The 13,993-nt window shown below is 46.5% G+C and overlaps 1 protein-coding gene across 2 annotated transcripts in view; it reads left to right on the forward strand.

The window, feature by feature from the left end:
* Positions 1-13,993, forward strand: part of ddrgk1 (DDRGK domain containing 1) — a 99,407-nt gene that overhangs the window by 44,551 nt on the left and 40,863 nt on the right. For both annotated transcript variants that reach the window (XM_085975508.1, XM_085975507.1), the window contains exon 2: positions 10,840-10,992. In XM_085975508.1, the coding sequence (XP_085831634.1) occupies positions 10,840-10,992 (153 nt within the window). The remainder of the gene's footprint in view (positions 1-10,839; positions 10,993-13,993) is intronic.

Genomic DNA, 13,993 nt, shown 5'->3' on the forward strand with positions numbered 1-13,993 from the left:
GAAGAGGTTACTCTCAGAGAAAGAGCTGACGCTAGATAAGGCTTTCAGCGTGGCAGTATCGTACGAAGCAGCAGCAAGGGGAGCTGCGGAAATACAACAAAAGCCACAGGAATACGGCACCCACGAAATGACACGGGGATTTGCAAAATGTTATCGCTGCGACAGAACAAACCATGCCCAGAAGGACTGCTGGTCCAAGGACAAAATATGCAGGCAATGTGGAAAGATGGGACACATTACATGAGTTTGCAGGTCTGGGAAGAAGACCAACGACAACAAAAAGGCTACGAAGGAACCGTACAGGAAAGTACAAAAGATGACGGGCAGTAGTTCCGAAGACCAGATGAGCGATAGTGAATCCGGAAACAAGAGACTAAGCTGTCTCAAACTTCACAACGTAATTGCAAAAGAGGATCACCGAACCATTTGGGTCACCCTCACGATAGCAGGGTCCCAAGTCAAAATGGAATTGGATACAGGATCAGCTCTAACCGTCATGAATCGACGAGACTACGAGCGGCTATTCTCACACATACCCTTGAGAGAGACATCCATTGTCTTGAGGACGTATACGGGGCAAAAAGTATACCCCAGAGGAAAAATAAGGGTGCCTGTCGAATACAACGGCAAGAAAATACGGAAATTGTATCTCTACATTCTGCAAGATGGTGGACCACCGTTATTGGGACGTGAATGGATCAGAAAGATAAGTTTAGACTGGCACTCCATTCAGGTACTGACGGTGGCTGGTAAAAAGGATGACGACGTCACTCCTGGACGATTGTCAACAATCTTAGCTGACGCCAAAGAGGTATTTCAACAAGAACTGGGAACTCTTAGGTGTAACCGCCTCGATAAAAATAGAGGAGAATGCAATTCCCAAGTTTTTCAAAGCAAGACCGGTACCATATGCAATTCGCCCAGCCGTCGAGGCAGAGCTGGAGAATCTGGAGAATGCAGGCGTGTTATCTAAGGTAGACTGGAGCGAGTGGGCGACACCCATCGTTCCTGTCATGAAGAAAACATTAAACAATAAGTCTGAGGAGCCAAGGAAGGTTCGCATCTGTGGGGACTTCAAGGTGACGGTGAACCCAGTCCTTCACACAGTACAATATCCTCTTCCAAAGATAGAAGATATCTTCGCCTCACTATCTGGAGGGAAGCGTTGTACAAAAATTGACCTAGCACAAGCATATTTGCAGATGGAGGTTGAAGAATCCTCTAGGAAGTATCTCACGATAAACACTCACAAAAGTCTTTACCAGTATAATTGACTGGTATTCGGAGTAGCATCAGCTCCGGCGATATGCCAAAGAGCGATGGAACAAGTCTTGCAAGGGATTCCGGGGACTCCGTGTTACTTGGACGACATCTTAGTGACAGGTGAAGATGACAGTGAACACCTTGCCAACCTAGAGCAGGTGCTCACTAGACTACGTGAACATGGGCTACGAGCCAATCGCCCCAAGTGCGAGTTTTTTAAGAAACAGATATCGTATTGTGGTCACGTGATTGATGAAGAGGGGTTGCATAAGTCCCATGACAAAATTGAAGCGGTAGTTAAGGCTCCAGCGCCTGAAAATGTGTCGCAACTGAGGTCATTCCTCGGATTGGTGAATTACTACCATAAGTTTTTGCTGAATTTGTCCACAATTCTGCATCCACTGAACGCCCTACTATGAACGGGAGTAGCATGGAAATGGAGCGATGAATGTAAGCGGGCCTTTCAGAAGAGTAAGGACCTGATCACTTCGAGAAGTATTGGCTCACTACAACCCATCACTACCGATAAGACTGGCGTGTGATGCGTCTCCCTACGGCATTGGGGCGGTACTGTCACATAAATTCCTTGATGGTTCAGAGAGGCCGATAGCTTTTGCGTCACGCTCGTTAACTTCAGCCGAGCGTAACTATGCCCAGATTGACAGAGAGGCCCTCAGCCTGGTGTGGGGGTTGAAGAAGTTCAATCACTACCTGCACGGTCAGAAATTTACTCTACTAACTGATCATCAACCTCTCGTCTCCATTTTCAACCCTCAGAAGGGCGTACCGATCATGACGGCACAACGGCTACAGAGGTGGTCCCTTTTCCTAGGGGCACACCAATATGACATTGAGTACAAAGGAACTAAACAGCATGGGAATGCTGATGGATTGTCGCGCCTACCGTTGCCGACGGTGGAAGAAGAACTGGCAGTGGATCCAGTGGAGTTATTCCACTCGACTATAGTCGAATGTCTCCCTGTGACGAATGTAAACATAGAAAAGGAAACACGAAATGACCCGACACACTCCTGGGTCTATGATTTAACGGCGAAGGGATGGCCAGCACATGGCGAACCACTGCTGCCAGCATTCTCGCCGAGAAGAGAACAGCTGTCAGTGTGCAGAGGAACCTTGATGTGTGGATCCAGAGTAGTAATTCCACCCAAATTGTAGGATAGAGTGCTCAATGAGCTTCATGAGGGTCATCTGGGAGGGGTAAAAATGAAGAACTTAGCCAGAGCGTTTGTGTGGTGGCCGGGAATCGATAGAGAAATCGAAGAGATGACCAAGAGCTGTACAGGATGCCAGAAGGTCCAAAACGCCCCACCACAAGCCCCTCTACATCCATGGGAGTGGCCCTCATCTCCATGGCAAAGGGTGCACATTGATTTTGCTGGTCCCTTTATGGACTCGATGTTTTTAATTGCGGTGGATGCACATTCAAAGTGGCCAGAGGTAATAAAAATGTCCTCAACCACCACAGAAAAAACTATCACAGTCTTACGAACCATATTCGCCAGGAATGGGCTGCCTGAACAGATTTGCTCTGACAATGGACCACAGTTTGTGTCTGAAGAGTTCCGGAGGTTCTTAAAGAACAGTGGTGTTAAGCATTACACATCCGCCCCATATCATCCAGCCACTAATGGATTGGCCGAGAGGTTTGTTCAAACATTCAAGAAGGCTATCCTGCCTTATGTGTAATGAAGATATACCCCTACAACACAAGGTGGATAACTTCTTGTTTGCCTACCGGAATGCGACACATGCGGTTACCAACCAAACTCCAGCCATGATGTTCTTCAATCGAAGACTACGATGCCGCTTGGATTTGGTTAAGCCAAACGTCCGAAGAGATGTGGAGAACAGGCAGTTTCAGAATATGAATGAAAGGCCGACCAGGAGTTTTAAGATAGGTCAACCAGTTTTGGCCCGGGACTACCGCACTGAGAAATGGCAGCCAGGAACGATCTGTACACGGCAAGGACCTCTAATGTATACCGTGGACGTTGGAGAGAGCATTGTAAGACTCCATGCTGACCAGATTCTAGAGTCACTGGAAAACGTCAACTCCACACCACGATCTGATACACCTGGCGATGAAACCGAAGTACCAATTGCATCTACCGCAGAATCGGTGATATTGGAAGCAGACGAACCAAACAACGACATTGATCCCGACTCAACCTTGCCAGAAGAACCTGATATCCCAAAGAGGCGTTATCCAGACAGAATCAGGAAGCCTCCTCAAAGACTGAACTTATAATTGCTTAACTTCAACCAATGTATCTAGCAATTGTAATTGTAATTAGTTATTATTTAGTTGTTAAATGAATGTTATGTACTGTTTATCTAAAAGGGGAGGAATTGTTGTGTATGTACCTTTAAGGGAATAACTGGTCTCAGACTGCAGTACCGGCAGTGACCACCCCTGTATAAAAGGCCCTAGCAGGCTTCTGTAGTTTCAGTTTCCAGGTTGTCTCCATTCAGTAAAGACTTGTTATAATCAACTCCTGCAGTCCATGTCTCAATTATACACGGACATAATAGGATCGCTGCTTCAGAGATCCAGCACAGGTGTGATGGGCTCAGTGGCCTCCTTCTGTGCCGCAAGGTTCTATGATTCTAAGTAGACAATTTTCAAACCATGTATTTCCACTTTTCTATCTCCGCTAGGTGTGAGGCTGAATACCGCTGTAACTAATCACATTGGAACTACTGCAGCAAAGTGTACCGAGGGTCTGATGATGAGTTGCTGCAATGTAAACTGTTTTTTAAAGTAATTGTGCAGCAGCTTGTGTTCAGTTGCAGCTCTGAGAATTTGCTGAGTTAAAGGGATTTTTAGACGGTGGTGTGTAGAATAGTAGCTTGCACCATGTAAATATTCTGACTCTTTTAGACTTATTCAGTTCCTGACAGTTTCCTCTGCTGCTGTCTATTATTACCTAGTCGGCTATATGTGGTGTTCATTTTAACCGGTGGAAATTTGCATTCATATCTCCTAACCTTTATTCTAAAAAATATTATGATGTATTTATATCAACTTTTTTCAAATTGTAATGTAACTGCCATTGTTCATTTATAAGCACAAACCTACGCGTTGAGCTAATATATATTTTGTAACAACAACTTGCATTTATGTAGAAAGATGTCCCAAGGCGCTTCAGAGATGTAATCAGAAGCAAAATGGACGCCGCGCTGAAGAAGGGGCGACCAAAAGCTTGGTCAAAGAGTCGGTTTTAAGGATGGCCTTAAAAGTGGAGAGTTTAGGGAGGGAATTCCAGAGTGTGGGGCCTCGGGCGCTGACACATGGTCAACAATGAGGGGGTGGGATGGGAGTGGGGGGGGGGGGGGGGTGCGTGCAGTTACACATGAGGTTGGAGTCGGGGGAATGGGGAATTTTGGGGGAGGGGTTGTAGAGCTGGAGGAGGTTGCATAGGTAGGGAGGGGCGAGGCAAGGGATTCAAACACACAGATGAGAATTTCAAAGTTCAGATCTGCCCAACTGTTTGGTGTCACGTTTAGCCAGTGGGATGTAGTTCAAGTTTCTTGTTGACCTATAGAACCTGCAGCTCCAGATTGTCTATTCTAATTAGTAGAATTGCTATGGTGCAAATCAGATACGGTGGGACAAGTGACACTTTATGCTGTCTGAAAGGTAACGTTTGCAAAAAAAAAACCATAAGGAGAAGCGGGAGCAGCAGAGGAGGAGCCCGGTATAAAAACCGGCGACCAGCAGAGGCCCGAGACCAGTCGGAGCAGCGGGAGCAGCAGAGGAGGAGCCCGGTATAAAAACCGGCGACCAGCAGAGGCCCGAGACCAGTCGGAGCAGCGGGAGCAGCAGAGGAGGAGCCCGGTATAAAAACCGGCGACCAGCAGAGGCCCGAGACCAGTCGGAGCAGCGGGAGCAGCAGAGGAGGAGCCCGGTATAAAAACCGGCGACCAGCAGAGGCCCGAGACCAGTCGGAGCAGCGGGAGCAGCAGAGGAGGAGCCCGGTATAAAAACCGGCGACCAGCAGAGGCCCGAGACCAGTCGGAGCAGCGGGAGCAGCAGAGGAGGAGCCCGGTATAAAAACCGGCGACCAGCGAGGCCCACCAACTCAGCAGCGGGGAGAGAGGTAAAAAGTAATCAGTGTGTGACGTCACCAGGGAGCAGGTAAGTGATTGGTTGGTGAGTATTTCTCTTTTTTAAACTTTAACTCTGTAGTTTAGAGTTACTAGGGTCTTTTCTGGTGTAGCAGGGACTGTTGGTAGACTATACAAGCGCCTTAGAGATATTTTTTATTGGTGATAGTAAATTAATTTAAATTAAGTAAAGGGAAGGTCATGCCAGGTGAGCCCAGCCCCGTGATATGCTCCTCTTGCTCTATGTGGGAATTCAGGGACCCCGGTGCCCCTGATGACCACGTGTGCCAGAGATGCATCCATCTGCAGCTACTAGCAGACCGCATTGAGGCGCTGGAGCTGCGGGTGGATGGGTTGTTGAGCATTCACGATGCTGAGAGGGTCGTGGATAGCATGTTTAGTGAGTTGGTCACACCGCAGGGAAGGGATGCACAGGAAGACAGGAAATGGGTGACCACCAGGCGGAGCAATAGAAGCAGGCAGGTAGTGCAGGAGACCCCTGTGACCATTCCCCTCTCAAACAAGTATACCGCTTTGGATACTGTTGAGGGGGATGACTCACCAGGGGAAGGCAGCAGCAGCCAACTTCCTGGCACTGGGGGTGCTCCTGCTGCCCAGGAAGGGGGGAAAAAGAGTGGGAGAGCAATAGTGGTAGGGGATTCTATAGTAAGGGGAACAGATAGGCGTTTCTGTGGCCGTAGACGTGAATCCAGGATGGTTTGTTGCCTCCCTGGTGCCAGGGTCAAGGATATCACTGAGCGGCTGCAGGGCATTCTGGAGGGGGAGGGTGAACAGCCAGAGGTCGTGGTCCACATTGGTACCAACGACATAGGTAAAAAGAGGGATGAGGTCCTGCAGCAAGAATTTAGGGAGCTAGGTGAAGGATTAAAGAGCAGGACCTCAAAGGTTGTAATCTCTGGATTACTCCCGGTGCCACGTGCTAGTGAGTATAGAAATAGGAAGATAGAACAGATGAATGCGTGGCTAAAGGGATGGTGCAGGAGGGAGGGCTTTAGTTTCCTGGATCACTGGGTCTGCTTCTGGGAAAGGTGGGACTTGTACAAGTCGGACAGTTTACACCTGAACCAGAGGGGAACCAATATCCTTGCGGGGAGGTTTGCTAGCACTGCTGGGGGGGGTTTAAACTAACTTGGCAGGGGGATGGGGTACAGAGTGGAGCTATAGTAGGGGGTGATTTACAGCCAAATACAGAGGAAAAAACAAGTCAGCTGGGAAGGCAGAGCAAATATGTGAAGGCAAAAGGGAATATGGCAGGGCTGGAAGGCATTTATTTTAATGCAAGGAGTCTTGCAAATAAGGTGGATGAACTGAAGTTGTTGTTGAACACATGGGAGTACGATATTGTTGCCATCACGGAGACATGGTTGAGGGAGGGTCAGGACTGGCAGCTCAATATTCCGGGGTATAGAATCTTCAGGCGAGACAGAGGGGGGTGTAAAAGGGGAGGGGGTGTTGCGATATTAATTAAGGAGTCAATTACTGCTGTAAGGAGGGATGATATATTAGCGGGTTCCTCAAATGAGGCCATATGGGTAGAACTTAAAAACAAAAAGGGGGCAAGCACTTTGCTGGGAGTGTACTATAGGCCCCCAAACAGTCAGGGGGAGATAGAGGAACAGATATGTAGGCAAATCTCAGAGAAGTGTGAAAATAATAGGGTAATAATAGTGGGGGATTTCAACTTCCCCAATATAAATTGGGATAGTCAGAGTGTGAAAGGCTTAGAGGGTGCAGAATTCTTAAAGTGCATCCAGGAGAGCTTTTTGAGCCAACATGTAGAAAGTCCTACAAGAGAGGGGGCGGTACTGGACCTAATTCTGGGGAATGTTGCTGGGCAAGTGGTGGAAGTATCAGTAGGAGAGCATTTTGGCGACAGTGACCATAATTCGGTGAAATTTAAGGTGGTCATGGAAAAAGACAAAGACGGCCCGGAAATAAGGGTTCTAAATTGGGGGAAGGCCGATTTTAATATGATAAGGCAGGATCTGGCCAAAGTGGACTGGGAGCAGCTACTTATAGGAAAATCCACATCAAAACAGTGGGAGACTTTCAGAAGGGAAATAGAGAGAGTACAGCGCCAACATGTTCCTGTAAAGGTCAAGGGTGGGACCAACAAGCAAAGGGAACCTTGGATGACAAGGGAGATACAAAAATGCATTAGAAATAAAAGGGGGGCTTTTGGCAGTTACAAAAGACTAAAGACGGAAGAAGCCCTAGAGGAGTATAAAAAGTGCAGGGGCATACTTAAAAAAGAAATTAGGAGGGCGAGGAGGGGCCATGAAATAACACTGGCGAGCAAAATAAAGGAAAATCCTAAGATGTTTTATAAGTATATTAAGGGCAAGAGGAGAACCAGGGAAAGGGTAGGGCCCATTAGGGACCAAAGTGGCAATCTGTGTGTAGAACCAGATGATGTAGGCGGGGTTTTAAATGAATTTTTTGCATCTGTGTTCACTATGGAGAAAGACGATGCAGACATAGAAATCGGGCAAGGGGATTGTGACATACTTGAACATATTAGCATCGAGAGGGAGGAGGTGCTAGCGGTTTTAGCAGGCCAAAAAGTCGATAAATCCCCAGGCCCGGACGAGATGTATCCCAGGTTGCTGTGGGAGGCAAAGGAGGAGATTGCAGGGGCTCTGACACAAATTTTCAGAACCTCTCTGGCCACAGGGGATGTACCAGAGGACTGGAGAACAGCTAATGTAGTACCATTATACAAGAAGGGTAGCAGGGATAAACCAGGGAATTACAGGCCAGTGAGCCTAACATCTGTGGTAGGGAAATTATTGGAAAAAATTCTGAGGGACAAAATTAGTCTCCACTTGGAGAGGCAAGGATTAATCGGGGATAGTCAGCATGGCTTTGTCAAGGGTAAATCATGTCTGACAAATCTGATTGAATTTTTCGAGGGGGTGACTCGGGAGGTGGATGAGGGAAATGCTGTGGATGTGGTTTACATGGACTTCAGTAAAGCTTTTGACAAAGTCCCGCATAGGAGACTGGTCACGAAGGTAAGAGCCCATGGGATCCAGGGTGCCTTGGCGCGTTGGATCCTAAACTGGCTGAGTGGCAGGAGGCAGAGGGTGATGGTCGAAGGTTGCTTTTGTGACTGGAAGCCTGTGTCCAGTGGGGTACCTCAGGGATCGGTGCTGGGTCCCTTGTTGTTTGTGATCTACATAAATGATTTGGATGAGAATGTAAAAGGGATGATCAGTAAGTTTGCAGATGACACGAAAATTGGTGGGGTGGTAAATTGCAAGGGGGAAAGCCTCAGGCTACAGGACGATATAGACGGGTTGGTCAGATGGGCGGAAAAGTGGCAAATGGAATTTAACCCTGAAAAGTGCGAGGTGATGCATTTTGGACGGACAAATAAGGCAAGGGAATACACAATGAGTGGTAGGACCCTAGGAAGTACAGAGGGTCAGAGGGACCTCGGTGTACATGTACATAGATCTCTGAAGGCAGCGGAACAAGTAGATAAGGTGGTTAAAAAGGCATATGGGATACTTGCCTTCATTAGCCGAGGCATAGAATATAAGAGCAGGGAGGTTATGATGGAGCTGTACAAAACGCTGGTGAGGCCACAGCTGGAGTACTGTGTGCAGTTCTGGTCGCCTCACTATAGGAAGGATGTGATTGCTTTGGAGAGGGTGCAGAGAAGATTCACCAGGATGTTACCTGGGATGGAGCGCCTCAGCTATGAAGAAAGACTAAACAGGCTGGGGTTGTTTTCCTTGGAGCAAAGAAGGCTGAGGGGGGACCTGATTGAGGTGTACAAAATGATGAGGGGCATAGATAGGGTAGACAAAGAGGAACTTTTCCCCTTAGTAGGGGGGTCAATAACAAGGGGGCATAGATTCAGGGTAAGGGGCAGGAGATTTAGAGGGGATTTGAGGAGGAACTTTTTCACCCAGAGGGTGGTTGGAATGTGGAACTCAATGCCTAAAAGGGTGGTAGAGGCAGGAACCCTCACAACATTCAAGAAGCATTTGGATGAGCACTTGAAATGCCATTGCATACAAGGCTATGGACCAAATGCTGGAAAATGGGATTAGACTGGACAGGGATGGATGGGCGGCGCAGACACGATGGGCCGAAGGGCCTCTTTCTGTGCTGTAAAACTCTATGACTCTATGAAAGACAAAATTCAGACATGCGTCAACTGAATGTGCTGAACGTGACTTTTAATGCAGTGTTTTCAGGGAACTTTACAGCAATGAAAGTTCAATGGGAAGATTTACAGGAAGACCAGAGCAACCACTGCAGTTAGTAAAATAAGGAATGGAAAACACTGGAAATATGCAACAGGCCCACCAGCATCTGAGCAGAGAATTAATGGGCATCATTTTAACCTAACCCACTGGGTGGGGAATAGGGGGATTTGGGTAGGACTTCTGTTTCACAGGCCGCCCGATTTTATTTCGAATTTTCATTGTTTGTGGTAATTTTATCGCTCAGGATCTGATCATTTGTGTCTTTGCAGTGTTTTTGTAACTGTGATAGTCTGCACTACGCCCTTGCCATCCTCTCTCAATGTTTCACCCTTGTATCTTTTAATTAAAGTTGTATTTTCTTAAACATTTTAACCCCCCTCCTAAGAGTACAGTATTTGATGAAAGCTTTCCTATTAAAGCTGTCTTTTAAAAATGTATGTTTTCATATGTGGAAAGCCTTCAAGAATCAATGCGTCATCTGAGTGATTTTCAGAACTATTGTAAAATGTTCAGATATGAGAAATGTGAGAAGAATTGAAACTGGTGATTTAGAAACATATAAAAATACTTTCTGATTACTAACACAACATGCTAGTTATCTGAAAGCAAAATACTGCGGATGCTGGAAATCTGAAATAACAGAAAATGCTGGAAATACTCAGCAGGTCAGGCAGCATCTGTGGAGAGAGAAACAGAGTTAACGTTTCAGGTCGATGACTCTGTTTCTCTCTTCACAGATGCTGCCTGACCTGCTGAGTATTTCCAGCATTTTCTGTTTTTTATTTATGCTAGTTATCTGTCTGTATTGAATGAAAAATCTATCATTAAAGATGCTAGTCACAAAATATTTCAACTAATTTATCATGTCAATTTTGCACCATCCTATCTGAAAATGCCTGTGTGTAAGTGGCCCCTGTACTGTCACATATCAGTCATTCCCTTGCCTCTTCTGTCAGTCTACACATATTGATGAAAACAATATTGTTATTTCTCACAAACTAAAATCAATTTTTTTTTTTTTAAAGTATCTAGAATAGTTTGAGTTTACATGTAAGCTATTGATCCTTTGTTGAATTTAGATTTCTTGGCAACATTTGGGTCTGATCGTTCATTTCTAAACTTGTATTATATCTATACAGGTTAAGACTATTCAATCTGAATGGTATACTGATTTTAAAGATTTTTGTTTTCCTCTTTGCCACCCCAGCGGATCGGAATCAGCAGCGGAATGTAGCGGCTGCTGTAGGAAGGCCTCGGCCACTTATGGAAGATCGGCCGGCAGGTGCGCCCAGGGTACGACGCAATCTTAGGAATCGGGTTCTGGCTCGGAGAATTCAGGAAGCTGAGCAGGAAGCCGAAGGTAATTTATTCACACTATAAATGCATGTTGTATTTTCTCCCAGTTTTTTTTTAGTAGAACATGTTTTGAGTTCTGCAAGTTGACGGGTGCCAGCAAGAAAATCCAGCACGTTTTTATTGATTAACCAATGTGAACAGCTAGGGCCCATTGTGTGCAACGGTACGAGATAGGAAAGAAGGTAAGCTACATCAAGGCATAGTGATTTGAGTTTTAAAACTGTGCAGGTTGTAGGAGGAAGAGAAGGCTCATTTCTGTGTGAATTTTAGAATAGTCTGGAAAGTCTTTGGTTTAAAATCTTCAGCCACTTTAATTCTTTATTACTACTTAGGAGAGCTGTGGGAGGTCCAAGGGGTTCACAGCACTATTACCTGGGGGCCACCTCATTGTTTGATAAACTCCTAAGCGCTGTCTATTATGGTGCTGTTTGCTTTACCGCATGCAAGTGGTCATTATGTGATGCAAAGATTACATTTAGTATAACCGAGAGGAACGATACGTTAGGAAGGATACAGAGTCAATCGTGGCCTTCAAAAGGGAATTGGATAAATACAAGAAAGAAAGACTTACATTTATATAGCGCCGTTCACGACCACTGACGTCTCAAAGCGCTTTGCACCCAATAAACTACATTTTTTTGGAGTGTAGTCACCGTTGTAACGTAATTTGAAGGTGAAAAAATTGCAGGGTTATGGGAAAGGGCGAGGGAGTGGGACTAACTGGATTGTTCTTCGAAAGAGCAGCTGCAGACTCGATGGGCCGAATGGCCTCCTTCTGTGCCGTACTATTCTATGATCCTGTGATATTATAAGAATATGTTGGCCTAGTGGTTGTGGTAATGGACTAGTAACCCAGAGGGCGTGACCTCAAACCCCACTATATGCCAATAAATCTGGTGATTTGTGGGCTAGCAGCAAGAAATAAAAGCTGCCGGATTGGTGTTAAAAACTCAACTGGTTCACTAATGTTCTTCGGGGGAGGGATCTGGCCACCTCTACCTAGTCTGGACTACATGTGACTGCAGTCCTATACTGTGTGGTTAACTCTTAATACCCTCAGGGCAACTAGAGAGGGGCTTGCTGATGTCAAAAATAAAGGAAATTAAGAAAAACATTTGTACCAAATTTAAGAGAAAAATTATAACCCCACAAGCTTTGAGCAAGGTCAGAGATTAGAAAACCTTTTGTCTCTGCCTGAGATTGAACACGTGGAACAAACACCCAGAGAAGGCAGTTAATTTGGAGGAAATTGGCATATTAAAAGGGAGCTGGATTGATATCTGTTGAGAAGCAGAATTGAGGGTTATAGAGATATTAATAGCACCACTTGATTTTTTTTCAAGGCAGGGAGCAGCAGGAAATGAGTCTTTAAAGTAGTGGTTAAACAGGTGATGTGATGGTGAGCAGGAAATTCCTGATACAGGATCAGGCTTGTGGATCAGGCTTGTTGTGCCGAATGGCCTTTTCTTAATAGTTCAAAACTGGTTAAAAGAAAAGTACATTTGTATATTAGAAAGTTTTTTGTCCAGTCGCCGGTTTACCTCCGTCTGAGTCTCCTGTGTATGTTGCGTGACCAGTTATTGTGCTTCCGCTAAGCTGCCAGCAGCAGTCTCTATTTTTGAGATGTTGATTTTATTTTTTAAATTGCTCCCTCAGAGCAAGTGCATGCTTTATATTAACACCTTGATATATTTTTTTAAATGACCTTTTCTTGCTTTATTTGATACCACCATTCGTTTAACTCTACGACTTCTTGCTGTTATTTTTAAACTCAAATCGAGGCTGACTGTCATGGAAAAATGGATGGCGTTGTGGAATGCAACCCCCAAAACATCAATGGAAATCATGTCATCCCTTATATTAAAAATGGAATTTCACTCGCTTAGTCACCATAAGCCAGTGGCTCTAATCATACTCTATCTATCTTATTTTATATATATAAACGGATAGATCTGTCTGTCTGTCCTCGGGTGTGCGTCTGTCCGGCTATGCGCTCGAAAGTTATAGAGCGTACCTACGCGTGCATTATGTCGAAAGAAAGCTTACCGTTCCAAAACGGTCGTAAGCGTATTGACGTTTCGGTCGGAACACAAAAATTGCGCCGCGGTAATCCGAAAAACGTTCAAAATTCCGCTCATTAGCATCTCATTATCCGCTCATCAGCGATAGTGACCTCGAGGTCACTAATCGTACGCCGGGTTCCTGGCGCGTGCGGCCAGGCCCTCCTACAGTCGAGTGATGGGACGATTGACCGATCCTACGCTTCGGTCACCTGACGGTCGACCAATCGGTGCGTGTGGGTGGGCCTTATCGTCTGACCGAGGTGAGTCGCCGCCATCTTGATTCCAAACTTTTCTTTTTTCCCGCTTTCTGCGTCTTTAAAAAAAAAGTTGCTTTTAAAACACATATTGTTTTTAAAAAAAGTTAATTACTTTCTAAATCTTTTATCTAATCTCATTAATTTTCCTACCTTTCCCCGTTTTTCCAGGTAGGCCTCGAAGCCTCGGCCTCTCCTCCGCACCCACGCCCCAGCTAGGCACCTCCCGCCCCTGTCAACAAGCGGCCCCCGATCGCCGCCATCTTTGTGAAGGCTGGAGGGGCGGGCCTCAGCCGAGCGCCGCTACCCGGCCGCCATCTTAGTAAAGGCTGGTGCGGCGGTGGCGTCACGGAGCTCCGCGGAGCAGGTGCAACGGCGGCGTCTAACTCTTCCCCACCCCCCACCCCCCCCCCCCCCTAGTCTGTCTCTCTCTCTCTCTTCCCCGCGCCTCCTGAATGCGCGGGGGAAGAGGCCCGGGGCACCGTGGCCGCTTTCGGAGACTTCAACTCCGTGACAGGTGAGGAGGGTCTTTGTTCACGTTGGGCGGCGGGCGGGTTCCTCGGGTGCTGATCCCTGGCGGTGTGGGGCCGGAGCCGGCTCTTATCTTGCCCCGGAGAGCGGGCGGACGGCGGGGCCTGGAGTAGCAAATCGGGCACCGCCAAGATGATTTCCATACAGAGCCTGAGCG

The sequence above is a fragment of the Somniosus microcephalus genome, chromosome 2, assembly GCF_052327205.1.
Source record: "Somniosus microcephalus isolate GS21.2 chromosome 2, FLI_Smic_1.0, whole genome shotgun sequence".
Taxonomy (NCBI): domain Eukaryota; kingdom Metazoa; phylum Chordata; class Chondrichthyes; order Squaliformes; family Somniosidae; genus Somniosus; species Somniosus microcephalus.